At 42.0% G+C, this 26,105-nt stretch overlaps 1 protein-coding gene across 1 annotated transcript in view; it reads right to left on the minus strand.

Annotated features, from left to right (window-relative positions):
- Dnah8 (dynein axonemal heavy chain 8) overlaps positions 1 to 26,105 on the minus strand; it is a 211,723-nt gene that overhangs the window by 76,529 nt on the left and 109,089 nt on the right. The window contains exons 56-71 of the mRNA XM_042683923.1: positions 23,793 to 23,902; positions 22,420 to 22,583; positions 21,178 to 21,370; positions 19,200 to 19,322; positions 17,177 to 17,307; positions 15,648 to 15,801; positions 14,535 to 14,699; positions 13,830 to 14,056; positions 12,455 to 12,573; positions 10,754 to 10,857; positions 9,759 to 9,935; positions 8,315 to 8,482; positions 7,091 to 7,306; positions 4,295 to 4,432; positions 2,553 to 2,680; positions 1,261 to 1,432 (exon numbers count right to left, since the gene is read on the minus strand). Of these exons, the coding sequence (XP_042539857.1) occupies positions 1,261 to 1,432; positions 2,553 to 2,680; positions 4,295 to 4,432; positions 7,091 to 7,306; positions 8,315 to 8,482; positions 9,759 to 9,935; positions 10,754 to 10,857; positions 12,455 to 12,573; positions 13,830 to 14,056; positions 14,535 to 14,699; positions 15,648 to 15,801; positions 17,177 to 17,307; positions 19,200 to 19,322; positions 21,178 to 21,370; positions 22,420 to 22,583; positions 23,793 to 23,902 (2,489 nt within the window). The remainder of the gene's footprint in view (positions 1 to 1,260; positions 1,433 to 2,552; positions 2,681 to 4,294; positions 4,433 to 7,090; positions 7,307 to 8,314; positions 8,483 to 9,758; positions 9,936 to 10,753; positions 10,858 to 12,454; positions 12,574 to 13,829; positions 14,057 to 14,534; positions 14,700 to 15,647; positions 15,802 to 17,176; positions 17,308 to 19,199; positions 19,323 to 21,177; positions 21,371 to 22,419; positions 22,584 to 23,792; positions 23,903 to 26,105) is intronic.

The following is a 26,105-nucleotide window of genomic DNA, read 5'->3' on the forward strand; positions in this document are numbered from 1 at the left end:
AAATGAGATGGCAGAGAAGAAGAGAGGCCCCACGGAGAAGCCCACTACACTTCTTCCTGCCCTTGGGTTCTGGCCACCTGTGTAGGGGATCGTACATCAGGAGAAGCATTAGCTGAGATGTACTCTTGTAGTTTACTGCTGACGCTTATGACATTTCCTGCCCCAAATGTGGGAGAATCACATAAGGTCAGTAAAATTACCGGAGATCCTGCAATGCAGCCAGCCTCCACCTTTGTGAAATTATCCCCCTGGTCTTGTAAGGGCCATAATGAATAAGGAATACCTTGGCCCACCTTGCTTCGAGAGAGCCCCATGTACCACCCACGCATAATCCCTGTAAGGAAATATGCTCAATGTTCTTAGAATTGAAGAAGACTAATTTTTAACTTTTAAACAGTCAACCAAAAATTAATGGCATTACATCTCCTAAGGAAGCGGCAACTGGAGAGTATACTTGCAAATTGAGAATGAAAGTCATAAATACAAATTGCCTGGAAAGCATGTATTTCCACTAGAGCTCTGAAAGTTATGCTGGAAACCAATGGGGCCTGGCACTGAACTCCAGAGAGGAGGGCTAAGAGTGGGGCCCACATGACTGCAAGGATCCCAGAGAATGCCATTAGACATCACAAGATGGTAAGTGATTTAAAAAAGGTTAATGCCAGCACTACAGTGCCTACATTTGCCTTAAATGTTTGGAAGACAGTAGGACAGCAGGAATATATTTTGCGTGTGTATGCCAGTCCTGAACTCAGGGCCTGGGTGTTATCCCTAAGCTACTATGTGTTCAAGGCTAGGATTTTAGCATGTGATCCATGGCACCACTTCTGGCTTTTTCTGGCAGTTTATTAGGGATAAGTCTCACGGACTTTCCTGCCTGGGCTGGCCTCAAACCATGATCCTCATATCCTCAGCCTCCTGAGTAGCTAGGATTACAGGCGTGCGCCACTGGAATAGTTTATATAAATAGCAAAGACATGAGAACAGCTCCGTGTGTGAAAGCATGGAATTCACAAATGATCTTTCAGTTTCCAACAGTGCCATTGGTTTTCACTGGAAAGCAAGATTCCACAAAATGTAAAGGAACTCCTATACCAAAAGAAAATTCTTCTCTTTTTTCATCCTTCAGCTTTTTAAAAACAATATTTTCAATGAAAGGGAAATGGGGGAGGGGCAGGAGAACAATAGGTGGGCAATCATTTGTTTGTTAAGAACTAAGATGAGGCTAAAACGCAAATATGATAGAAAAGTAAGACTCACGGTTGGAGGATCCACCAACATCGCAATCAGATTCAGGTTTTCCGTGAAAGGAATCTTCCGGGATCTCAACTCCAACTCCCATTGATCTTTCAGCAAATAGTTCCTAAATAACTGGTTGAAAGGCCCAAGGTAGGAGAGGAAGCCAGTGCAGAGCAGCACATCACCCACCAGTCTGTTGGGGAAGAACACCAGAGTCCCTTATCTCATGTGTCTCAAGCTTTCCCCCTGAGTAGCTGGGAAGATCACAGTGTGGTTTGGTCCTGTGAGACCCATCTTTATTGCTGCCAAGCACTAAGAGACCTGCATGAGAACCTCCAAATCTAAAGAGGTCAAAGGAGCAGGCCAAGGAAGAAGAAACTTCCCTCCTGAAGCCACAGGTACAGAGCTAGGCTCCGATGGAACACATACCACAACCAGAGTCCCACTCAACTAGCTTTCCTTCCCTTTTTTCTTTTTCAGCCAGCCCAGGCTGGCTCACAATTTCAGTCTTCGGATCTCAGCCTCCTGAAGTGCTAGGATTAACAATGTGAGCCACTGATGCCTAGCTCCTATTCTTCTCCCCCTTCTCTCTCTCTCCCCCCCCTCTCACCCTCTCTCTCTGTCTCGCCCTCTCTCTCTGTCTCTCTCTCTCTGTGTCTCCCTCTCTGTCTCTCTCTTACTCTCTTTTTTTTGGTTGGTCATGGGGCTTGAACTCTGGGCCTGAGCTCTTCAGTTCAAGGTGAGCGCTCTACTGCTTGAGCCACAGTACTACTTCTGATTTTCTAGTGGTTTATTGGAGATAAGAGTCTCATGGACTTTCCTGCCTGGGCTGGCTTTAAGCCATGATCCTCAGAGCTCAGCCTCCTGAGTAGCTAGGATTATAGGCATGAGCCACCAGCACCTGGCTCCTATTTCTTTTTTATTTCCTTCCTTTAAGTTTTCCAAGAATTTCTATTAGATATCAGCACCAAACAAAACCTTTGAATCTAGAACTGTGGATCCACACTTTCAAGATCACTGCGATCAAGAGTCAAGAACTGAATGAGGATCTAGACCGCCCAGACAAATACCACCACTACCAGATGGGCCTCACCTGCAAGCCCACACTGCCCAGTTACCACTGTGGTAAAAAAGCTTCACCACTCTCCTCCCCTGTCTCCTGGATGCATGTTTCCAGCTGTTCATACCTTTTTAAGTGATGGGATTCCAAGATGAAAGAGAAGGGGAAAAGCACTTGTCCATGGACAAAGAGGTAGATTTGGAGCAATCAGCGAAAGAAGAGAGGGAATATAAACAAAGTCTGAAACCCATACCGATTAATCTGAGCTTTGAACTCTTTACTTTGCTGGGTCCACCGGACTTTCTCTCCGCTCAGCCCATCGATGAGGGCAGAGGCAGCCTGCATCTTCTTCCGGCACATGTCCGCGTCATTGAGCAGATCCTGCATATGTAAAGAAAGAACATTCCAGAGAACTTGCTGAAGTGCTTGATGGAATGTCCACAAAACACACATAATGCCACACGGAGAACACTGACAGACATCACATATTAGGTTCTGATCATTCAGTCAAGAAAAGCAAATTTTGTAGGAGAGAACTCAAGTCATGTACACAAACCACATCATGTGGTTCCCCAAGCATTTGAAGAACCTGTTTGTGGTTTGTTTTTGTGCTGGGGAGACTTGAACATAGGGCCTGGGCGCTGTCTATTAGCTTTTTTGCTTAAAGCTGGGGCTCTACCATCTGAGCCACACCTCCAATTCTAATGATCTGTTTTTATGTATGAGTTTGCCAGATGCTGGTGGCTCACACCTGTAATCCTAGTAACTCAGGAGACTGAGATCTGAGGATTGCAGTTCAAAACCAGCCCCGGCAGTAAAGTCCGTGAGACTTTCATCTCCAATGAACCACCAGAAAACCAGAAGTGGCGCTGTGGCTCAAGTGGTAGAGCACTAGCCTTGAGTTGCAGGTCTCTGGAGAGCTCAGAGGCAGCGCCAAGGCCAAGAGTTCAAGCTCCAAGACCAACAGAAAAAAAAATATTTTTAAGATGTTAGACCAGTAAAGAACAGCACCTTAAAAGTCTTGTATTTAATAATAAAATTCTCTATCAAGTTTTTCCACACAAAAGATTGTATATGGCAGGCAGTCTATACTGTTCAAGTTTCAGACTGTTTTGCACTGGTATTAAACACAGCCACTCTTAAAAACTAAATTATAAAAACTTACAACTAAATTATATTTAAAGCAAAGGTAATGCATAATGAAAAAAAGTTCAGTATTTACATTTTAATGTTATCTATACTCTTAAATTTTTTCAAGTTCATTTTTTGGTCTGTGCCAGTACTGAAGCTCAAACTCCGGGCCTTATGCTCTCATTTGGCTTTTATTGCTCAAGACTATCACTCTACCAATTGAGCCACACTTCCTAGTTTTCTGCCTTTTTGTGAGTGAACTGGTGGTAAGCGTCCCTCAGATTTGACTTCGAACCTTGAACCCCAGTCCTCAGCTCTCAGACTAACGGGAAGCTGAAATTACAGGCCTGAGCCTGGCTTTATTTAAGTTGGGTAGAAATAGCATATAAAGTTGTCTGCTGTGCATTTTCCCCCCAAATATATGCTATGGGTCACACTGGTAGTTCAACATAGGCAGTGGAGGAAGCAATCACACCCAGAAATCAATAAACTCTTCCTATCAAATGTCTCTCCCCATGATGCAACTCCAACACTTACAGTATAGCCTACAGCCTGTCTCAAGAGGTCAGTCATATTGGAACCCATTATCAGCTAAAGCTAGGTCAATGGGCCCCAATCTGCACAGTTAATAAGTACAAGAGCCCTAGATCAGTGTTCTAACTTGAAAAAAAAAGATAGTGTTCTTGATTTGATCTACATTTTTAGGATGATGAAAAACACAAAAAGAACTTGAGAACCAACAACTCAAACTAAGAAGACACGGCCGGTGAATAAGGACATTCTGGTGAGCACTTTCACCATGAATATTGGCCTAATATTCCCAATACATCCTCAGGTTGCATCATTTAGTATGTTTAATCTCACCATTTTCTCATTCATTGCTGCATCAAATTTCGCTTGTACTTTATCCAGCTCGGCTTGCTTCTCGTCCAGCAGTGCCTGGGCTTTCCCTAGCTCAGCATTAGCCACGGCTAAGCGGCCTTCCTGCTTGGCCAGGTTCGCCTGAAACACAGGAGCAGGTGGTGTGCAAAGAGCAGTTAACAGTTCTATGAAGCATGTGTGATTTAAACTGGCAAATGATAGCAGAAAGGACTCGATTTTTACAGTGGCTTGTGCGTTCACAGTGTGGGAAGAGAAGGTCTTAGTAGTATTTCAAATTTTTTCCCTTTTATTAATGTTCAATATGAAAAAAATAGAAAAATATAGCAATGGCTAGGAAGCAGAGAAATTACCACCCTTGATTTTTCTAAGACATTATTTGCAAATGTAGGCAGGTGATAAGTGGTATTTTGAGGAAGGGGAGGTGTTGGTGTTGTTTAATGTAGCCTGAATCATTTTTCCACATCCTCAAACATTTTGAAGAACTTCAGTGATATGGAAGCATGCACGAGGTGAATACCTCATAACTTAGCCTCTTCACTGCTTTTATGCATGTCTGCCCCTCCCTCCATTTGCAATTCATGTAATATGGCAGTAAATTCTATTGGATATTTAAACATTTTGCATTGTTCCTTTTGTAAGGATTCTCTGAAATGAAACAGCAGCAGCATTTCATCTTTTTCTCTGTTTAGTTATTAGCTTACATTAGTTACACAGAAGAGAAGGATTTCACTGTTACCTACTAGGTATGTTTACAGTGTATCCCAATCAATCTTGTCCCCTCTAATATTCTTCTTTCCCCCATCATCTCCTCTTCCCAAAACAATTTTCATTATGTTTTCTTGTTCTATTTACATAGCTACAAACAATCTATTTTGACCTTTTTTTCTGAGTCTTATAACACCATAATTTTCTGTGTCTTGTACAATTAAAATAATGAACCAGTAATCTAGGCCTGGAGCTCTTTTTGGTACAGCTTCTGCAATAACTGTCTTCTTTTCTTTCTCAATGTTTGACTTACTTTAGTTCAGCTCTTTTTTTTTTTTCCTGAAGAAAACTTTCCATTCACTAAGATTACCAGATGAATTTACATGTAATTTTAGAAACCTTGGTTCTTTAATTATTGAAACCCACACATCTATGATTATATGGGTTTCTCTTTCTCTGCTCATTTATTTTTGTATATTTTCTTCTTGATTAGATTTTCCAGGAGCGTAGCTCTTGACTATTTATCTTTGCCAAGCACCAGTTCTTAGATTTGCTCATTAATTCTACTGCTTTTCTCTCCTCTCGATTTTAATGTTACTTTTATTAGCTCTGTTGTGTTTTCTTTACACGTAGTATGTATGTGTGTTTGTGAGTATGTACTTTTAACTCTTCAGTAGAAAGTCTAGTTTCTCTAATGCACTTAAAGGCCAAGAATGAACCATTTCAGCTATATTTCCCGTAATTCCCTATATAGAAGTAACTGGTACTTTTTAAAAAATATATAAATTTTCTAATTTTATTGCATGTGACCCCAGGAATTACTGCCTTGGGGAATTTACTCAAGGACTTCATGAATACAATTCATTTTTGTCAGTGAGATATAATTTAGTATTATTTGCTTATATTGAAGAAAGTGCAATGTAGTTCATCAACTGAAAAAGATCAGTGTGTGATTCTGAGTATGGTGACTCATGCTTGTAATCTCAGCCACTCGGGGAGGGAGATCGGGAGAACTGTGGTTCTAGACCAGCCCAAGCAAAAAAAGTATCAAGACCTCCCCTCATCTCAATGTATAAGGATGGGGGTGGTGGCACGTCACTGGCACCCCAGCTACTCGTGAAGTTTGAATAGGAGGACTGCATTCCAGGTCAGCCTGGGCACAACCACAATATCCTGCCTGAAAAGATCTAAAATCAAAGGGCTAGGGGTATGGTTCAAGTGATAAAGCACCTGCCTAGCAAGTTTGAAGCCCTGAGTTCAAACCCCAGTACTGCCAAAACAAAAATCCTGTGTGAAATTTCTATATGGCTATTAATTTACACCCCTCCCAGAACTGGCAGAACAATTCTGATGCAAATGAAAATGTAGGACACTCTTTCTTAAAATATTCTTTTTTTTGTTTTGTTTTGTTTTTGGGTCCAGTCGTAGGGCCTGAACTCTGGGCCTGGGCGCTGTCTCTCAGCTCTTCAGCTCAAGGCTAGCACTCTACCACTTGAGCCACAGCGCCACTTCCGGCTTTTTTCTTTTTGCTTATGTGGTGCTGAGGAATTGAACCCAGGGTCTCAGGCATGCAAGGCAAGCGCTCTACCACTGAGCCATCTTCCCAGCCCCTCTTAAAATATTCTTAAGAAGAGCAGTACACTAGCTCAAGCTCTTCCACACATGCATCCTGTGTGCACACGCGCAAGGATGGCCCTCTGACCACCAGCTCTGTGGAGGACAGACTGTGTGTGTCACCAACAATTTCAAGTTATGAAATTGTTTTTGTTCATTTCCAATTAAGATGCTCATGTGTTATGTAATCATAACCAGATACTATTTTCTTTCTTTCACAGAGATTTGTTTTTTTAATGTGCTGGTTTCAGGATTTGAACTCAGGCCCTTATGCTCATTTGGCTTTCTTGCTCACTGCTGGAGCTCTACTATTTGAACCATGCCTCTGGTCCAGCATGTCTGTGATGAATTGGAGATGAAATTTTGTGGAATCTTCTTCCCCAGGCTGGCTTCTGCTAATAGCAGAAGAGTGACGGTTAACTTTATGAAACATGATTTCCTGGGAGAAGGAAGATTTACCTTCAGAGGCAACACTTCCCTGTTGATGCCATAAAATATCACCATAGCAAGTGTCCAAGACAGCAGACCAGCCACATTCCCGCAGACTTTTTTGGCACTTTCAAAGGTGTAGTCCTCCATATTGAAATAAGGTTGCAACAACTCAACTGTCTCTTCGTTGATTGTGTCCTTTGGGAACTGCTGAAGGCTCCACAGGAATCCTGTCGCACTCATCAGCTGAAAAACAGTATCACAACCTCTCAGGCCTGGGAGAAAAAGAGATATTTTCCTCCTGCACCAGTGTAGACTCCTAAATAGACTTTCTCTTTTCCAAAGAAGTAACAAGTCAATTTGCTCTAAGAATGCCACCTACCACTACTGGCAATACTCAATCTAGATGTGTATGCTGCAAATTTGTCTCCCAGTTTCCATGGCAAAAGAAGAAGAAAGTATCATTTTCCAACCAACTAAGTGTGTCTATGTACCACTGGCCACGCAGGCCATACCACTGGCCATGCAGGCCTTCTTTTACAGATGGGGCAGGGCTGCCCCTGAGACTACAGAACCAAGCCAAGCCACTGGTTCTGGACAGATCTCATCAAAACAATTAGCTTCAAGTCTGCCCCTACATTATGGGTGTGTGTGTGTGTGTGTGTGTGTGTGTGTGTGTGTGTGTGTGTGTGTGTGTGTGTGTGTGTGTGTGTGTGTGTGTGTGTGTGTGTGTGTGTGTGTGTGTGTGTGTACAGATCTCATCAAAACAATTAGCTTCAAGTCTGCCCCTACATTATAGTGTATGTGTATGTGTGTGTGTGTAACTGTGTGTGTATGGCCAGAATTAGGGGCTTAAACTCAGAGACTTGCACCTTCACTTGACTTTTTTTTGCTCAAGGCTGGTGTGCTCTACTGCTTGAGCCACATGCACTCTCAGTATTTTGCTGGCTAGTTGGAGATAAGAGTCTCTCAGATTTCTCTGCCAGAGCTGACTTTGAACAAAGATCATCAGATCCTAGCCTTCTGAGTAACTAGGATTACAGGCATGAGCCACCAGTGCCCAGATTAAACCTCTTTTATACATTGATTTTCTCGAGTATTCTGTTACAGCAATGGAACACTGAGTAACACATGTAGTTTACGATCAACTCTTCCATACACACCAGTCAGTCACTGTCAGCTGGCCTATAGGTAGTGTCCTCACCTGGGGGCCACATGCCCCACTAAGACTTCACAAAGATAAAGTGTGCTTGCCTTTAATGATTCCCCCCAGGATGGCTTGCAGCACGGTTTCTCTGGATCCATAGTAACAGGGTCGATTTTCTTTTGAAACAGTAACAATACACAGTCCATGATCCTCATAATAAGATGCGGGGGTTTTGCCAGCTTCCTGACCGTGGCAATATCATTTGGTTTGATAGTCTGTAATTTGGGAACAGGAATCAACATTTGTGTGGAGTGGTGTTGTCACCTATGTGGAGAACTAATAAATTAAGACCAAAACCTTCAAAACATATTTAATCACCAGTTCCTGCCATTATCTCCTGAAAGGTTTGAATTCTAAGATTTTCACATAAGGCATCTCTCGTTCTTTACAGATTTTTCAGTTGATTTCTTGTTTGCTTTAAATTCCCTTTTCCCTGCTGCCCCAATTAATTGACTTAAAATACATCACTACCATTCGTTGCCAGCACCCCAGACATGTGTTAATGAGTCTTATTGATGTGTAACATTCAATAACCTGCATCTTCAAAGCAAAGAATCCACAGCCATGTGGATGTGGAGGAGGTGACAAAGCCCTGGATCTCAGAAATCTCACTTGCAGTCTTCACTTAGAAGGCTGTCTTGTGTAGGGAAGACAGTTGGGATTAAAAGGAAATAAGAGAAGTTATTATAAAAATATAGCTCATAAAAATTTTTTTGAGAGCTCAGTGAACTTGTTTGGAGTTCAAACATTGCCTGATCCTAATATTCAAGCCAGAAAGACTGGGAGACTGTATAATTAATCAATTATCCCAAGATTCTCTTGGTTCAATGATGACATTGTTTTCTGTCTCTGCCTCTGTCTCTCTCTCTCTCTCTCATTAGCTTACATTTTGGTTATACAGGGAGGAGTGGGAAGAGAAGGGACAGGGAGGCAAGAAAGGAAGGAAGGAGGAGGATTGGGCATGTGGCTCAAGTGGAGGAGTGTTTGCCTAGCAAATTTGGAGGCTCTAAGTTCAAATCTCAATATTAGCAGAAAAAAACAAAAACAAAGAATGTCTCTAGTGTGCTTTCTTGGGTTTGTTTTTTTAGAAGTAAAGAAAGGAAAGGAAGGCGTCATCATGGCTGTGGATAACTAGCTTGGAACTGTATCACAAGACAGGTGGGGTAGTGATATTTGGAGAGGACGCTGTGGGGACCCATGAGGTTCTGTAACTGTCACCTGATTCATTCATGCTGTGGTTTAGGTGATCGTTCACCAGGGTTATTCCTCAGTTCCCCTGCAAGGGTGATTTTTGGGGATAAAAAGAGATAAGCAGAAGTGACAACTTTAAACAAGTGTAACTTCAAAACCCTGAACCAATCCTGGCAAGATTTCAAATCGTAGTAAGGATTGGGTTTGCTTCTCTTGATTGCAAGACTCCAGTTGTGTGGCATGCAACATGGCGCCTGCTCGGCCCTGTGCTGGGAGGTTAACCACGCGCTGCTCACTCACATTCAAGGCGGCCTCTGCTTCTTCTAGGGCAGGTTTTGCCGCCTCCAGTTTTGACTCTGCTTTGACTTTCTCAGAATCAATTTCATCCACGATCTTCTGGGCTTTGTCTTTCACCTCCTGCACTTCATTTTTCACTTTGGCTGAAGCCTGAGCACTTATCGTGACTTCCGCCAACACCTGCTCAACAGAGAAAACAGATGGAAGCAAAGAGGAAAAGATGGCCATAGATGAGGGAATATTCATTCAACAGACTATAAAAACATGTAAATAAGAGCAAATGTACGGCTGCCCTCAGTCAGAGGGCCGCTCATTCACCGCAGCAGCTGCCTAAGGGCCAAGCTTAAGTCTCTACTTTTAACTGACTCTTGGTGGTGCTGAAAGCCTGAAGCAGTGGCTAGAACACCATGTGTATGGATGGTCTTTCATTGCTTTAATTTTTACTGGTTTTTCCTGCTACCCTTCTCTCTCTTCAACAAAAATTTGAGGAGATTTGGGCCATCCTAGAAAACTGGGCTAAAAGTAGGTCACAGTCAAAGCAGATAGTCATAGACAGACGAGAGAGGGACAAAGACAGAGAGAGGGAGAAACAGAGAGAGAGAACAAATCTGTAGGTCTATACCCTATGTGTGTATGTTTGTATGTATATATACATATATATATATAATACATATTATATATATATACATATATATATATGTACTTTTTTTTTGGTCCTGGGGCTTGAGGGACTGGGTGCTGTCCCTGAGCTTTTTTGCTCAAGGCTAGTGTTCTACCACTTCCAGTTTTCTGGTGGTTAATTGGCTATAAGAGTCTCGCGGACTCTCTTGCCCAGGCTGGTTTTGAACCATGATTCTCAGATTTCAGCCTCCTGAGTATCTGAGCCACCAGCATCTGGCTTTAGATTATATTTTTTAATGGCACTTAAAAATAATACTTTTTAATATGAAAAATGTGCCTTATCGTTAGTGACAGAATCAATGCAAATGCAAACTCACTTCATCTGCTTTCACAGAAGCCACGGCTAACTCCTTCTCCTTGACGGCAAGGTCCTGGGAGAGTTTAGCAACTGACTCACTCGCTTCCATGAGCTTATCGAGACCTTGACAAACACACAGACATACTCTTGCTAAGCCATGCGTATTCCCTCCCTCAAATATTTACTCAGTACTTACTATTTATATGGCACTGTATATGTAATATAACAAGCACACGATAATTAATTATGAACAAAAGCTTTTAAAAAATACACCTATCTTAGGAACAAAAACTCTGGCCACGTTTCTAAGACTTTCAACAAGGGAAAGAAAACAGCTCTGACTAAAGAATATCATCTACTTGACACCCTCACCTGGTACCACAAAATAATAATAATTTTAAAAAATAATGATAATAATTAGAGAAGATTATTTAGCTACATTTAAGGGAAAGTCATCATGTCCTATCCAATAAGATTAGTTTGGCCCGGGAAATCTGCTTGGCTGGCTTAAGGTCACTTTGGCTCTGTTCATACTTCATACCAATCATTTCTGCCTCTGTAGCATACCATATTTGAGTTAGTAAAAGAACTAGAATCCACCTTAACATTTCCGGTATAAATAAACCTGAAGGTAATTGCTAAAAGTTACATGACTGACCCTGTAACTTTCAGGACTGTGAATCAGAGTGACTTCTTCACACTGCAAACAGATAGTGGTATGAGGGAAATAAATGTCTCTAGGGGGCAGGGAAATACTCATTGTTTCTTTTCCAATCTGCTGTTGCAAACACCCCCACCATGATTGATTCCAAGCTTCCAAGAGACCCTTGGGAGCATAACACTGTCTATCTCCACAGTATAAACAAAACAGAGATCAATTTCCTCAAAACATTAAATAGTAGTAAAATAGTTTTTTAAAAGAGTGATGAGTTTTGAGTATTAAATATTCTTAATTTTAATGGGATTTACTTAAAGATAATTATATATGACTTGATTGTGTTTAAAAATCAGATTGTAAAATTGCTGAAATTTGCCAGTCAGCTCTCATAACCAGAGTGAGTCGGCTTCAGCATATCCTGGCTTCACCATATCCTGGATTCTAAAACATCCTGCAGAAAAGCAGTGAGTAGTGATGTTATCAGAGAAACCACACGAGTTTCTTCACAGAACTCATAGCCGGCCCCATACTTTCTGGACAAGCAATTGGTTCCACTGTACACTTTCCTCCTTATTCTATACCAAGGCAGATGCTCACTCACAAAGTCCATACTCGGGTAAACTACCTTTCCTTTGCATTTTTGTTTGTATTTGCTTTGCTTTTTTCCTGTATGTGAGAGATCTGAGAGGCCTCAACATGGCAGAATTGATATGCATCAAGTCAAATCACATCAAAACCAAAGACTGAAAGTGTAGTAGTTGTTTCTCAAGTTCTGCCTTCTCCCTGTTGGCCAGCAGCAGCTTGGGGCCTGCGGGGCTGCTTGCCACATGAAGAGCAGAGCCGAGAGACCTGGAAGCAGTGGGTGTGGAAAGAACACAGGCCACTTCTGTTTATACCGTCTCTGCCCAGTTTCTTGACAGCTCACAAGATTTTTAAAGGGCATTCTTTAAACATCTCTGCTAGAGTTGAGTTAGTATTTTACTTTAAAATATTCAATAAAATGATGTTGCTATCAGATGTATCCTAAAAAAATTAAAAGGCCAAGATTCCATTTCCTCTTACCAATATTCATGCGGTCAGCTTGTTCATTGATATATTTCACTTTCTCAGTGTAAATGTTTTTATAGCCATTTATAAACGAAAGGTAAGATTTGGGAGTCACATGCGCTCGTCGGCGGTACCTGAAAGAGAATGTAGAAATGGCCACCTCTGTCATCCTGGTGTTCATCCATCCAAAGTCCCTTCCTATCCTCATCCACTGAGAAGTTGGAGTGGTCCCCTTGAAGGTAAATGAGCAATGTCTCTCCCGGTCTGACCCAGAGGGGCCTTACACTTGACCTTGTCCTCTACTGTGAGTGACCTAACTAAACTTTTCAAGGTAGGGTTATCCCTTGAAAATGAATTGAAGAATTATCTAGGCCTTAGGCAGAAAGGTAGGCATAGCTTTTACAGGAGGTTCTGAAGCCTGTTAGCCCCTGAAGAGGAGTTCGCTCCTCTGGAGGCACTAATGGATCCATCTTCATCTACATCTGTCAGTCTTACTCAGTGACTTCAGCTTTGGCAGTACTGAGGTTTGAAAGCAGGGCTTTATCCCTGCTAGACAGGTGCTCTACTACTAAGCCATACTAGTCCTTCTTTGCACTTGTTTATTTTTGAAATAGGCTCTTACTTCCCACTGATTCACCTATTTTAAGCTTCCCATCATAGATGGGATGATCAGAGTACACATGCTCAGCTTTTGGTTAAGAATGTGGTCTTGCCTGTATGATTGGACTGACCTCAAACTAGGATCCTCCCAATTTTATCCTCCCCAGTAGCTTAGATTACAGGCCTGAGCCACTGCATTTTTGAAGTGAAAGCCCTGTATTTTTGGAGTGTTGGCAGCAGCTTTCACAGAATGAACACACCAACACTGCTCTTCATGAGCAGTTTTCCTACAGTCAATCAAGATTTCTGTTTCATAATTATTTGGCATAAAAACATTGGTAAGACTAAGTTATGCAAATACAAAACCTAAATGTTCCCTTAACATAAGGCAATAAAGAAAGTTAAAAACACTGGACTTCTTTAATCAAAATAAATAATGCATCAGAATAAGAAACTAATTTTGAACCATTTATAATGCATTAGTTAAGTCATTTTCAAAACAAAATTAAGGAAGTGGAAGAGGGAGATGCATTAAGCATCTGTTACTTGCAGGCCTGGAGGATGAAGAGGTATTTAAGTGTGGACACCACTTAATTTTTAAATCTCATTTATTTGCCATCTTTTCAATATATAATCACTAGCAAATCAATGCAAGACAAATCGAAATGCAGCTGGGCTTGCAGCTCAGCCAATAAGAAGAGCCTTTTACTGGATATTACATTTTAATTTCTCTTTGGAGGAAACTTGGTGGCTCCAGCAGCTCTGGGATTATATATGTATGATCACATACCTTTGGAAATAATTTTCACAGCTCTCAGAAACCAAGTCATGAAAGAGGCCCATTGTTTCTACAACTTGCTTTTTAGTTTCAAGAGAGCAGACGATATTATATTCCAACAGGAAGTAGGAGGACACGGCCACCAGAGCCTCCTTCGGCCAGCGGCTGAACCAGTCCATTGTACAACCCGATATCAAGCCAGGGAATTTCAGAGAACGAGCTCGAAACTTCTCACCAACCTATTAACAGCAAAGTCAAAAAGCATTAGAAATCAAAAGGACCCATCAGCTAGAGAGGCTGGCTACATAATCACTTGCGCACGCACGTGCGTGCGTGCGTGCGTGCGTGCGTGTGTGTGTGTGTGTGTGTGTGTGTGTACTCAGGGCATTCCCTTTCCTTTTCATTTGAGGCTAGTGCTCTACCACATGAGACACAGCTCAGCTCCACGTGTTTGCGCACATGTGAAGAGTCTCATGGGCTTTCCTGTCTGGGTTGGCTTCTGAGTAGCTAGGATTACAGGTATGAGCCACTGGCACCCAGCCATACAATAATTTCTAATTTATGTCCTGATAGCATGGATATTTTGTTACCACACTGATATCAAGATTTTGGACAAAGATTCATTTCTTGGCAAACATCTTACCGGAGAAAGTAACCCATATAAACCTGTTTCCATAAGTAATTCCTCCTACCATGCTCAAAACAACAAAGACTCACAGGGGAGAAGCAGAGAACCACGTGCAGGTTCCTCCTGGACCTGGAAATGAAGTATTCGTACAGGTTATCGAAGGTAGGAGGATGGCGAGGCAACTCCTTTTTCATCACAGATATCAGACCTTGGGTGATCTCATCTAGCTCGTCTCGTGCAAACAAACTGGAGATCTTTAAGCAACAGACAAAAAATGTCTTGAGAGTGAACAGTTCCCCACGGTCAACTATAGCCAAAAGTGTGGTCTTCCCATTTCTCCCCACGCGCGCATATGAGCGCCAGTACTAGAGCTTGGACTCTGGGCTGAATGTTGTCCGTTAGCTGTTTTCCACTCAAGGGTGGTGCTCTGCGGCTTGAGCCACAGCTCTACTTTTGGCTTTTTTTTTTTTGTAGTTCATTGTGGAAAAAAGTCTCATGGACTTTCCTGCCTGGACTAGCTTCAAACTGTGATCCTCAGATCTTGGCCTCCTGAGTAGCTAAGATTACAGGTATAGCCACCAGCACCCCACAAGAGTGCCATGTTTTATTGAGCAGCAAATCATGTTTCCTAATGTTTAAGTAGCTCTTTCTCTCTCTCTCTTTCTCTGTCTCTTTCTCTCCCTCCCTCTCTCTCTCTCATACATACACACACACACACACACACACACACAATCTTCTTTAAGACTTTCATCAAGTCTTGGTTTTTTAAGTGTCTGGTGACTGATATGATAGTAAGTTTTGTCAACTCTGGTGCCAGAATGCAGCTTAGACTGTAACACGTTTGTGCACCATTACGCATCTGTGGCACCCCTGGATGGGGCAAAGATAAGGACAAGCCTAATCTTGAGAAGGCTGAGTTTGGGAAATTGGTGCTTGGCCAGTGTCTGGCAACGGGGCTTCAGGAACACCTCCCCCTTTACTCATTGCAAAGGTTGTTCAGCTGTCCCCACAAGCACTGTGTTCTACCAGGAATCCTACTTTTCTTCCCTGGGTCTGCAATTATGGTGGGTGTGGCTAGGCAGGGAGTACCAGTTCTGAATGAGATCATTGGACGCTGGATCCCACACAGACTTCCTTAACAGAAACTCAGTGTTTCTGTGTTTCCAAAATGCAAGACAGGTGTTTCCCCTTGGGAGACCTACCTCCCCCGAGGACAGCAGGTTGTTCAGGTACTCTAGAAATGCCTCATCTTTGATCTCGTTGTCAGTGAAGATAAAAGTAATGCCCTTTCCCTCGCCGCCCGCAACTCTATACAGAAATTTTAAGTCATCGATGAGATTATTCATGTTGTAAGACCTAGAGGGAGACGTGGGAGGGGATTCTGAATTGTTCATGAGCTCAATTGGAATGAAGTGCTTACAAAATGTAATTACATATGTATAGTCATTTATTTCAAAACACAGTCATAAGTCATGCAATTAGAGCATGGTCTGCACCAACTTTGTTGAGTATTAAGGAATAGGAGCCATCAGAAACCTGGGGATTAAAACTAGAGCGCTATGTGCTCCCCTCCAAAGTAAGTGTGCTGCATCTGTCTTGGGAATTGTGAGGTGCAGACTTGACCGGAAGTGAGCCGGGAAGAGTTGTGGGGACAGGAAATGAACTTTCCACCCTGTCACCTGCCAGCAATAGACTTTCCTCAAGTGAATGTGTGTCAGATCCCTAAAACAAATCTCCAGTTTGGATGCATCTAACTGGATAAAATCAGTGATAGATTATACAGAGTAGTTGCTTACATGGCTACATGTTTAATTCTAGAGAAAGCCTACAGAAGTAGATACAATTTCTGGCATACAGATGACAGAAATACTGTCATAAGGTGCTTACAGATCACGAAAAGACCCTGGCCTTTGTTTTTTGGCTTACTCTGTGTCCTGGTAGGTATCAGCTACTAGCTGTGAGAAACTACGTCAGAAATGAATTTTACAATTTGGAGGGGGAGGATGAGGAGTGGGGAAGGAAGGGATAGTGGGGGGGAAACAAACAAGTGGATAATGATGTTTGACAAGAAATGTACTCACTTCCTTAACTCATGTAACTGTAACTGCTCTGTATAAAAATGCTCATGGGTGAGCAGGGGGAAGGGGGGGGAGGCACACTGTGAAGGAGGCCCACCTGAGGGAGGCACCACTGAACAAGGCAGGTTGAGCTTCGTGTAAACCACGGGGTCTAACAGCACCTAAAAGTCCTGGGTTCAAGTGGCTCCTTGGCAGCTTTAGAAAAGTTCCCTCACACTTCTCAACCATCATGCCCTCATCTACAAAATTGAAGAGGACTCCTAGCTGTGAAGCTTGTTGTAGGCATTAAAAGTGATAGAGCATTTAAATGAATAAATAACTTGTTTTATACGTGGCCTTCAACTAGAACCGTGAGCCTGCCTCTGGCCATGCTACAAGTCTTAATGTGCCCCTGTAGAAACAGCATGGCTCACATTCATATAGATAGATAGATAAATGTAACATACGTGATATATCTCAAATAAAATATATAGTTCTTAAATGAAAATATATATGCTTATATATGACATATATGATAATTCTTAAATTAAAAATATACTAAAAAACCAAATGGTTGCTTTCTTAAAAATAAGTACACAAGAGTACAACTTAAATACAAATTCAAAAGAAATTAACTATAGAAAAACATATGATCATGTTTCATTTTGTTCTACCTGGTTAATGTTATTTGAAATATCTGATATCCAGCAATGAAAGAAGCCAATCTTGAAAGGCTCTGTTTTCCTGAACCACCAACACCCACCAGCAACGCATTTCCACAGGAGGTTCGAATGATTCGGGAAATCTGTTTTGAAATTAACATGTGACTATTAGAAACGAGGATGCAAATTGTCACTTTTTTTTTTTTTTTGCACTAAAGGCATCCAAGGCTTGACCATCTATTACTAGGTTACATTTGACTTTTTCCTTGTCACAGTTAATCTTTTTTTTTTTTTTTAAAGAATAGCCTCATGTTCATCTACTCTACTCAAATTCCTTCTTTATCCATGCACACTTATGTCATGAAAAACAGAACAAATGACCTATTCTCTCCTGTGAGTATTCTTTTTTGTGTACATGTGCCAGTACTGGGGCTTGAACTCCGTTTGTTAACTCCCTTAGCTTTTTCGCTCGGGGTTAGCACTCTACTATTTGAACTATAGTTCCACTTCTGGATTTTGGATGGTTAGTGAGAGATGAGAGTCTCACAGACTTTCCTGCCTGGGCTGGCTTCAAGCCCGATCCTCAGATCTCAGCTTCCTGAGTTACTAGGATTATAGGCGTGAGCCATGGGTACCCAGCTCCTGTGTGTACTCCTGCTGTGTGTGTGTGTGTGTGTGTGTGTGTGTGTGTGTGTGTGTGTGTGTGTGTGTGTGTGTGTGTGTGTGATTTAATTCTTATTAGACTTGCTGATGAAGCCCCTCTTCTCAAGCTGTAGGAGATGCAAGGAGGGGTGGAATTATTAGTCAACATGGAGTCATGTAGGCACCTATCTACAACAAATACTGCCTCTGTCACAGCTCTAAAAAAGTGCCAAAATTCTATTTACAGACAGCCCTCGGTAAATGGATACACAAAAGACTTATAGAGAGGTGGCCTTCAGCCTTGTGTTGCTTTTCTATGGTTGATTAGCTTGGTAAGGAGAAGGCTCGAATGGAGGTTTCAGGACAACTGCAGGCAATGCTAAAAAGCTCTCTTTTACATATCACAGACTTCCCTGCCCAGGCTGGCTTCAAACCACAATCCTTAGGTCTATCCTCCTGAGAAGCTAAGATTACAGGCATGAGCCACCAGTGCCCAGTGTTAATTCTAGGTTTTTTTCCTTTTTTGTTTTTGTATCAAGCACATTCATCACTTGTGTGGTTTTGCACCTAAATCCAGCGTCTCAGGCTCCTCATGATGTAGCCATGCAGGAATGGTTGAATTACTTGTTGAATGCTAAAGGTAGAAAGAAACCTTAGCTATCTGGAATTTCATCATCTCAGGCTAATTCCTCTTTATGAAATTTGCCTACTAGTCCATGCCATCAGTTCCGGGAAGAAGTCCTTTTCAATCAACCAATCCTCTAAGTTAATAAACTGTTTTCTGTAACTCTTCAAGTTTCAATCAAACCAGGGACCCATTTGGGACCCTCTAACCAAGTAGACTTTGCTGGATCATCAGGCCTGATCACCAGACCAGCCCTCCCCCCCCACCGGCGTGTTTCTTCATAAGGTCCATTCCTGGACGGCGAACAGACCTCACCCAGTACCTGCGTTACCTAGGCAACTGGGATACCTGGAAGAGGTCACATCCGTCCAGGAATGGACCTTACACCGCTCAATGGGCTTTTGGGAAGCATCATCTTTTTCCTCCCTGGGGAGCAAGATTCAAGGGACATCAACAGTGTAATTCTGGGAGGGGATCCTTTCCGGTCCTCTGGCTTCCTTATGAGAAAGGTAAAGCTCTTTGACTTGGCATGGCCAAAAGCTCTGCACACAGAAACCATCAATTTGCTGTGGAAAAGCATTTGCCACAATGCATGGATGCAGATATGGGGTTTCTAAGGAAGTCTTTGTTTTCTGACCAAGACCTGACCTAGAATATTCACTCCAGTGTTATCTGGAGGGACATATTTATTCTTTCACCACAGGTTTGTCTGTGAAATTTACTAAGCTTGGATACATATATTTGTATCAGGAAATTGTAAATTAGAACCTTAACAAGATGAGTCATTGCATCTTTAAAAAACACCAGATCAAGAGTAGTTCCTCGAATGATTTCATTGAACTGCCTTTGGTAGAATTGCAGTTTTTCAGCCAGAAATTCATATGATGGTATCTGTAGAGAAAGAGAGACACAGAGAGATAATATTTAATATCCCCAAATTTTAAGCCACAGTTGTAAAGACTCTCAAAATAAACTCTTGCTAAAAAGAAAAGAAAAGAAAACAAACCAACCACCAAAAAAAACCCAAAGCTCTGTGGTTCATGCCTGTAATCCTAGCTACTCAAGTGGTAGAGACTGGAAGGATATTGGTTCAAGGCTTCCTTGTAATAAGTTAGCAAAAACCTATCTCAACAAAAAGTGGGGCAGAGTGGTACCTAGCTGTAATCTCAGATGTGGAATAGTAGAGGGAGGAGACTGAGGTCACTGCCAGTCCAGGGCAAAAGCTCAGGACAATATCCAAAAACTAAAGAAAAAAGGGCTGAACCATATGTCTAACCAGCACGAAGCTCTGATTTCTAACCCCAGTTCTATAGAGAAAGCTTTTGTAAACTTTATGGGTGTTTATAGGCATTAGTCTACTTTTAGTTATTTCCATTTTTTAGAGCCTTGAAACTTAATAACATGAATGGATTTCCAGTGAGACATCATGTTTGATCTTTCCCTTCAGGAGGCCCAGCACCGATTCCTGTCATGCAATTAATGGTGAAATGTGACAAGTAATTTTCTTAGTTTGGGTCTGCTTTTTAATTCTGTTTATGGCTTTAACATTCACAAGTTTTACATTGTGTATGTAGACAAATCCCCCCACTTTGTTTTGCTATTTGTTCCTTTCTGTTTGTTAGCTGTCCATGCACTTAAATTACTTTGTTATGTAATCTTGTGATTTTTTTTAAAAAAAGAGGCCTTTGGAATCTTGCTTCCAACCTAGATATTAAAAAAATTCCATTAAGCCAATATATTCATTTAGGAAAACTTATATGCTCTCATTTCAGAAGAAGTTTTATCCTGCTAAGTTCTACATATTGTTGCTGATGAGTGGAATAGTTCTATATTCTCCTTTCAATCTTTTGTTTGTTGGTCAGAGATGGCAAAACTTTCTGGAAAGAGAAGATAATGAATACTGTAGGCTTTGTGGCTGGTACAGGCTCTAATGCAAATACTCCATACTTTGGCAACACAAAAGCTTCCACCACCTGAGTTGGGATGCATTCCAATCAAACTTTACTCAGGAAGACTGAAATTTAAATTCTATATAGATGACACATCACTCAATATTATTCTCCTTTTGACTCTTTCCTAACCATTAAAAATGTAAGAAGCTCGGGGCTGGGAAGGTGGCTCAGTGGTAGAGCGCTTGCCTTGCATGCATGAGGCCCTCAGTTCGATTCCTCAGCACCACATAAGCAGACAAAGCCGGAAGTGGGGCTGAGGCTCAGGTGATAGAGCGCTAGTCTACAGCTGAAGAGCTGAGGGACAGCGCCCAGGCCCAGAGTTCAGGCCCCACCACCGACAAAAAAAAAAAAAGTAAGAAGCTCCTTCCAAACAGGCACCAGGAGGTATGACCTGTGGTCTAATTTGCCAGCTCCTTTTAGGGAGGAGAATTACTGTGTTTCATATTTATAAAATCCTTGCTTATTGAAATTCTTATTAAAACAGATTTAAAATTCTCTTGGATTATATAATTAGGTAATCATATCCCCTACCGAAACATTTTTTGGATGGGTTCCTTATCTGATTAGTAGTACCTATTTTTGTCATTATGGTGCATTTAGCTTGGAACTTTCAAAGTAATTCTATAAGTAAAGAGGTGACAGTAGGGTGACATATATGTATTGTATATGACTTAATAGGATGGTTTCTGCATCTCCTTGAAGGGACTTATTTACTTGGTGAGTGATGGCTATGAATTACAACACAGAAGCAATTTAGAAGGCATAGCAACTCTATGGGAGCTGAAGATAAATACCAATTCATAGACTTTGGGCACTTCAAATACAGAGTCTTCAGGTTCGTCGCCAGTTGGTTCAGGCATGTCACGGAGAAAATCCACAAAATATGGTTCTGGGTGAAGATACGACACTACCTCCGAACCAATGGTCTCTTCAATTGCACGGGCAAGATGTGTGTTAAACCAGTACTCGTCTTCCGGAGTTATAAATCTGAAGGAAGACACACCCATAAGAACGCAAACAAGGAACACATCTCTTCTGCCTACACAGGAGCTCAGCCTCCCCCTTCCTCTCTGGCCCACACCACAGGGCAGGGGAACCATAAGCTCTCCATCTGAATAAGATGGTTATACCCTATCCAAGGCAGTTACTGCTTATAGAAAATAGATGTGAATCCCCTAGGGGAAGTCTGTGATGCCTAAAATTGGCAATGGAAGTACAGACATGGGGGTCAAGACCAGGCAGATGTCAGTCCTCTCTCAGGATTTGTGAACACCATGCATGAGGGTCCTTTGCACACTTACAATGTCACAAAGGGAAGAGGGAAGAAGGGGGAACTCATGTGAGGAGGACCGTCGAAATATGATGTGGAGTGCTGCACACCTTGCTATTTTGCGCGACTAATGTTGTCATATAAGTATGACAGAAGAGGAAACTGGAGCTGAGAAAGATGACTGGATTTAACTTTAATGGGATTAAAAACCAGCTTTCAACCATGCAGAATCTACACATGGAGTTCACTATTTTCATAAAACATACACAACTAAAATTTACTGCTAAGTTCTGTCAATTCTGATGATAGGGTGATTGTTAAAGATATATATTCTTACAGTATTGCTTCAGTAAACTGGCAGAGCATTTTGAGGGTTTTTTTGTTGTGCGTTTTTTTTTGTTGTTTTGTTTTTAAAGACTGGGGATTGAACTCATGATCACTAGACAGGTGCTCTCCTACTTGAACCAGACCTCTAATACAATTTTGCCTTGCTTACTCTAAGGCAGAGGCTCCCTTTATGCCTCAGCTGGCATCTAACAGAGATCCTTTGATCTCCAGGTCCCAGGGAGCTGGGATTACAGGTTTAAGCCACTGTGCTCAGGTGGTAAGAGTATGTCCTTAAGGTGACTAGTGGATAGGAAATGTCATCCATTAAACCTCATTAAGCCTCATAAAAATTTGAGAGAGTGTCCTTATTTCACTGATCTGAGTAGATGCTGTCAGAACATAGCAGTACAAACTTTTAGGTTGTACATTTAATACACACCTGTCTGCAATCACTCTGTTACACTCGTGTTTGAAAAGTGACAGGAGAATAGCAAGAGAGTCACACTCCTCTGCTCTTATAGTTAGCATTCCTTGCCAAATTCTGGAAAGGTCTCGAAGATTGAAGATATAATGAAATTTAGAAGGTGTCGGCAACATCTTCACCTAAAGATAAAAAAAAATTAATACTCTTAATTAAGTTTCCAGATAAAACTAAGAATTGGGCTGAGTTTTTTTAAAGAACTATTTGCATTTTACAAATTCTATTTTCAATAAAATAAACTGAACAAATTAATTAAGTTCATATTCTTGTCACAAAAAACACATCATAAATTTAGCCAATTTCTGCTCCTAGGAAGATCCCATGGTTAAGAGGGGACTTTTTTTTTAAGGCTTTGGAAAGTGTTTACAGGTGAGATCACTGAGACTTGTTGATGGAGATGGAAAGTTATGAGTCAGGGAAATTAAAAAGGGGTTCCCAGAGGTAGTCAGTGGTACCTAGTGGTACCCAGTGGTGACAAGTGTTTTGGCTTAAATAATTGCTGTGGGTGTTAATCACAATGCAAATCCTGAAAGAACATCCTATTTAAGAACATTCTTGTTTGATTATAGAAACTAACAAAGTATTTTCTAAATAATGAAGAAGTAAAAAAAGAACATTCTTTAGGAAATATCCAATGTTTCTCCTGATAATTCTGTAGCTAGAATTCTCCCAGGCCACAAGTACTCCAAGTTCCTAGATGTGGGCAGTTGGCTGAATAAATGCATAGTGAATGAGACAGCTGTTCCTTATATCCTTCACCACTTTTTGGCAAATTATGTCTGCCTTGTAATCCCATATCTACACTTTTGAGTACATCCTTCAGTTATCTGCTGACAGCTACAAGTTTCTTGGGTTTCTTTTTAGGGAACTACCAAAATGTAGCCTCTTTTGTGAAGAACAAATACTAACATCCATGCTCCATTGCCAAGAAATATATGTTACATCAAGTCATAGGCTGCCAAGATCTGGAAGGCCACGCATCGACTCAGCTGGTAAGTATTTGTTTGCCTGATACGGTTTGGTAGGGGGTAACAGACGTACAAAGCTACAAACCCAAGACTCAAGCACAAGAACGGTGTTCTCATTTCAGCAAAATTGTGCCTTGTCTTGGACATCATGTGTGCTTGATAGTAATATCTCACACATATGAAAAGCATCATTTGGTTAGAATATTTGTTCCTTGGAAGGAAAAGGTGATATAAATCTATCTCAGCGCCTCATTTGTCTCTTCCAACGAACACTACTTAATGTGATGGCATTATTACTTATTGAACCACAGGGTGAGAGCAAGGCTAAAGACAGGTGACCATGGAGAAACCATTCTGCCGTACCTTTGTCCACTGCCACAGCACTCTGCCCACTGAGACCAAACTCCCAATGATCTCACATATTTGAGGCTTGAACTTTCTACAAGGATCAAAGTATCCGCAGCCAATCACTCCTACAAGACAAACAAGCGTGAAGACACAAGCTTACTTGAAGAGAGGGGTAGGCGGATGAAGGGAAGACAGTAGGGGAGAATGCAGTCAAGAATTCAATGGATATCCTACAACATTTTTAAAAGTGAGGAATGGAGCTGGGTGCTGGTGGCTCACACCTGTGATCCTAGCTACTCAGGAGGCCGAGATCTGATGATCACGGTTCAAAGCCAGCCCAAGTAGGAAAGTCCGTGAGACTCTTATCTCCAATAACCACCAGAAAACTGGAAGTAGCACTGTAGCTCAAGTGGTAGAGCACTAGCCTTGAGCTGAAGAGCTCAGGGATAGCACTCAGGCCCAGAGTTCAAGCCCCACAACTGACCCCCCCAAAAAAAAAGTGAGGAAAGGGGTGGGGTTGGGGGGGATGGGTAAGAATGTTTAAAGGGGTGACATTGATCAAGACACTGCTTTGTTGAAGGGCAACTCTTTTGTACAACAACTAAAGATTATATATATATAATCTATATATATATATTTTACATATAGTTTATATATATAAAGATTACAAGGTATATGTTTATCCAAGTGTATATCAAGCTAACAAACCATGTGATGTTAAGACTTCTCTTAAGGGATTAGCTAAGAAGGGAAGTGACTAGCCAAGTTTATTAATAAATGAGTCATGTTTTAACTCATTTAATCCTCCTGACACTCCATGAGAAAGGATTTGAGGTGACTGTCATCATCAACATCATCCCCATTTTAACACGAGCTCAGTACTTTGTTTCATAGGCACAGATTTCACCTGTGGGTGAACCTGAGCTCTGAAACCAGGTAGCCTGGCTCTGGAATCTGTAAACCAGAACTATACTGAAGCAACTGCAAGTTGGACTCATCCTACAGAGAAAAAGACCAAGCTCGGACAAAGGAAATCGCTCTGGGTCACATGGATTGCTGGTTGAGACACACATAGATACCCACATCGCTTGACTCACAGTGAGTCAGTACTTGGACCTGAGATGGGCAAGTAGCCCTTCTAGGAATGCTAGCACAGAGACAATATGATAGATACCATTTCCCTGGGCAAGGCTGGGTAAGTAGGTGTATAGACTACTCTAAAAGACTCCAGTGAGACTACATATTGAGTTGTGTGTTCAGCTGTGAACATGGCATTTTCCTAGGACTATGAATATGATTATCTGCTCGGAGATGGAAAGCAGGCTTATGAAAGCAGGGCATACCGAAGATGTACTGCACAGGAGTTGCCCTGGGGAAACATGGAACCACCCTCTAACGTCCTGGTTGGTTCTGCTAGCTGCCTATCATGACCCCTGCCTTACTCAAGTCCTATACTTGGGAAGTCTTCCTTCCTGGGACTAGTGTGTGTGTGTGTGTGTGTGTGTGTGTGTGTGTGTGTTTGTGTGTGTGTGTGTGTGTGTGTGGTCTTCCTTCCTGGGATAAGTGTGTGTGTGTGTGTGTGTGTGTGTGTGGTCTTCCTTCCTGGGACGAGTGTGTGTGTGTGTGTGTGTGTTTGTGTGTGTGTGTGTGTGTGGTCTTCCTTCCTGGGATGAGTGTGTGTGTGTGTGTGTGTGTGTGTGGTCTTCCTTCCTGGGACGAGTGTGTGTGTGTGTGTGTGTGTGTGTGGTCTTCCTTCCTGGGACGAGTGTGTGTGTGTGTGTGTGTGTGTGTGTGTGTGTGTGGTCTTCCTTCCTGGGATGAGTGTGTGTGTGTGTGTGTGTGTGTGTGTGTGTGTGGTCTTCCTTCCTGGGACGAGTGTGTGTGTGTGTGTGTGTGTGTGTGTGTGTGTGTGTGGTCTTCCTTCCTGGGACGAGTGTGTGTGTGTGTGTGTGTGTGTGGTCTTCCTTCCTGGGACGAGTGTGTGTGTGTGTGTGTGTGTGTGTGTGTGTGTGTGTGTTCTTCCTGGGATGAGTGTGTGTGTGTGTGTGTGTGTGTGTGTGTGTGGTCTTCCTTCCTGGGACGAGTGTGTGTGTGTGTGTGTGGTCTTCCTTCCTGGGATGAGTGTGTGTGTGTGTGTGTGTGTGTGTGTGTGGTCTTCCTTCCTGGGACGAGTGTGTGTGTGTGTGTGTGTGTGTGTGTGTGTGGTCTTCCTTCCTGGGATGAGTGTGTGTGTGTGTGTGTGTGTGTGTGGTCTTCCTTCCTGGGATGAGTGTGTGTGTGTGTGTGTGTGTGGTCTTCCTTCCTGGGACGAGTGTGTGTATGTGTGTG

This window comes from Dipodomys spectabilis, unplaced genomic scaffold (genome assembly GCF_019054845.1).
Source record: "Dipodomys spectabilis isolate Male_0828 unplaced genomic scaffold, ASM1905484v1 ptg000085l, whole genome shotgun sequence".
Classification (NCBI taxonomy): Eukaryota; Metazoa; Chordata; class Mammalia; order Rodentia; family Heteromyidae; genus Dipodomys; species Dipodomys spectabilis.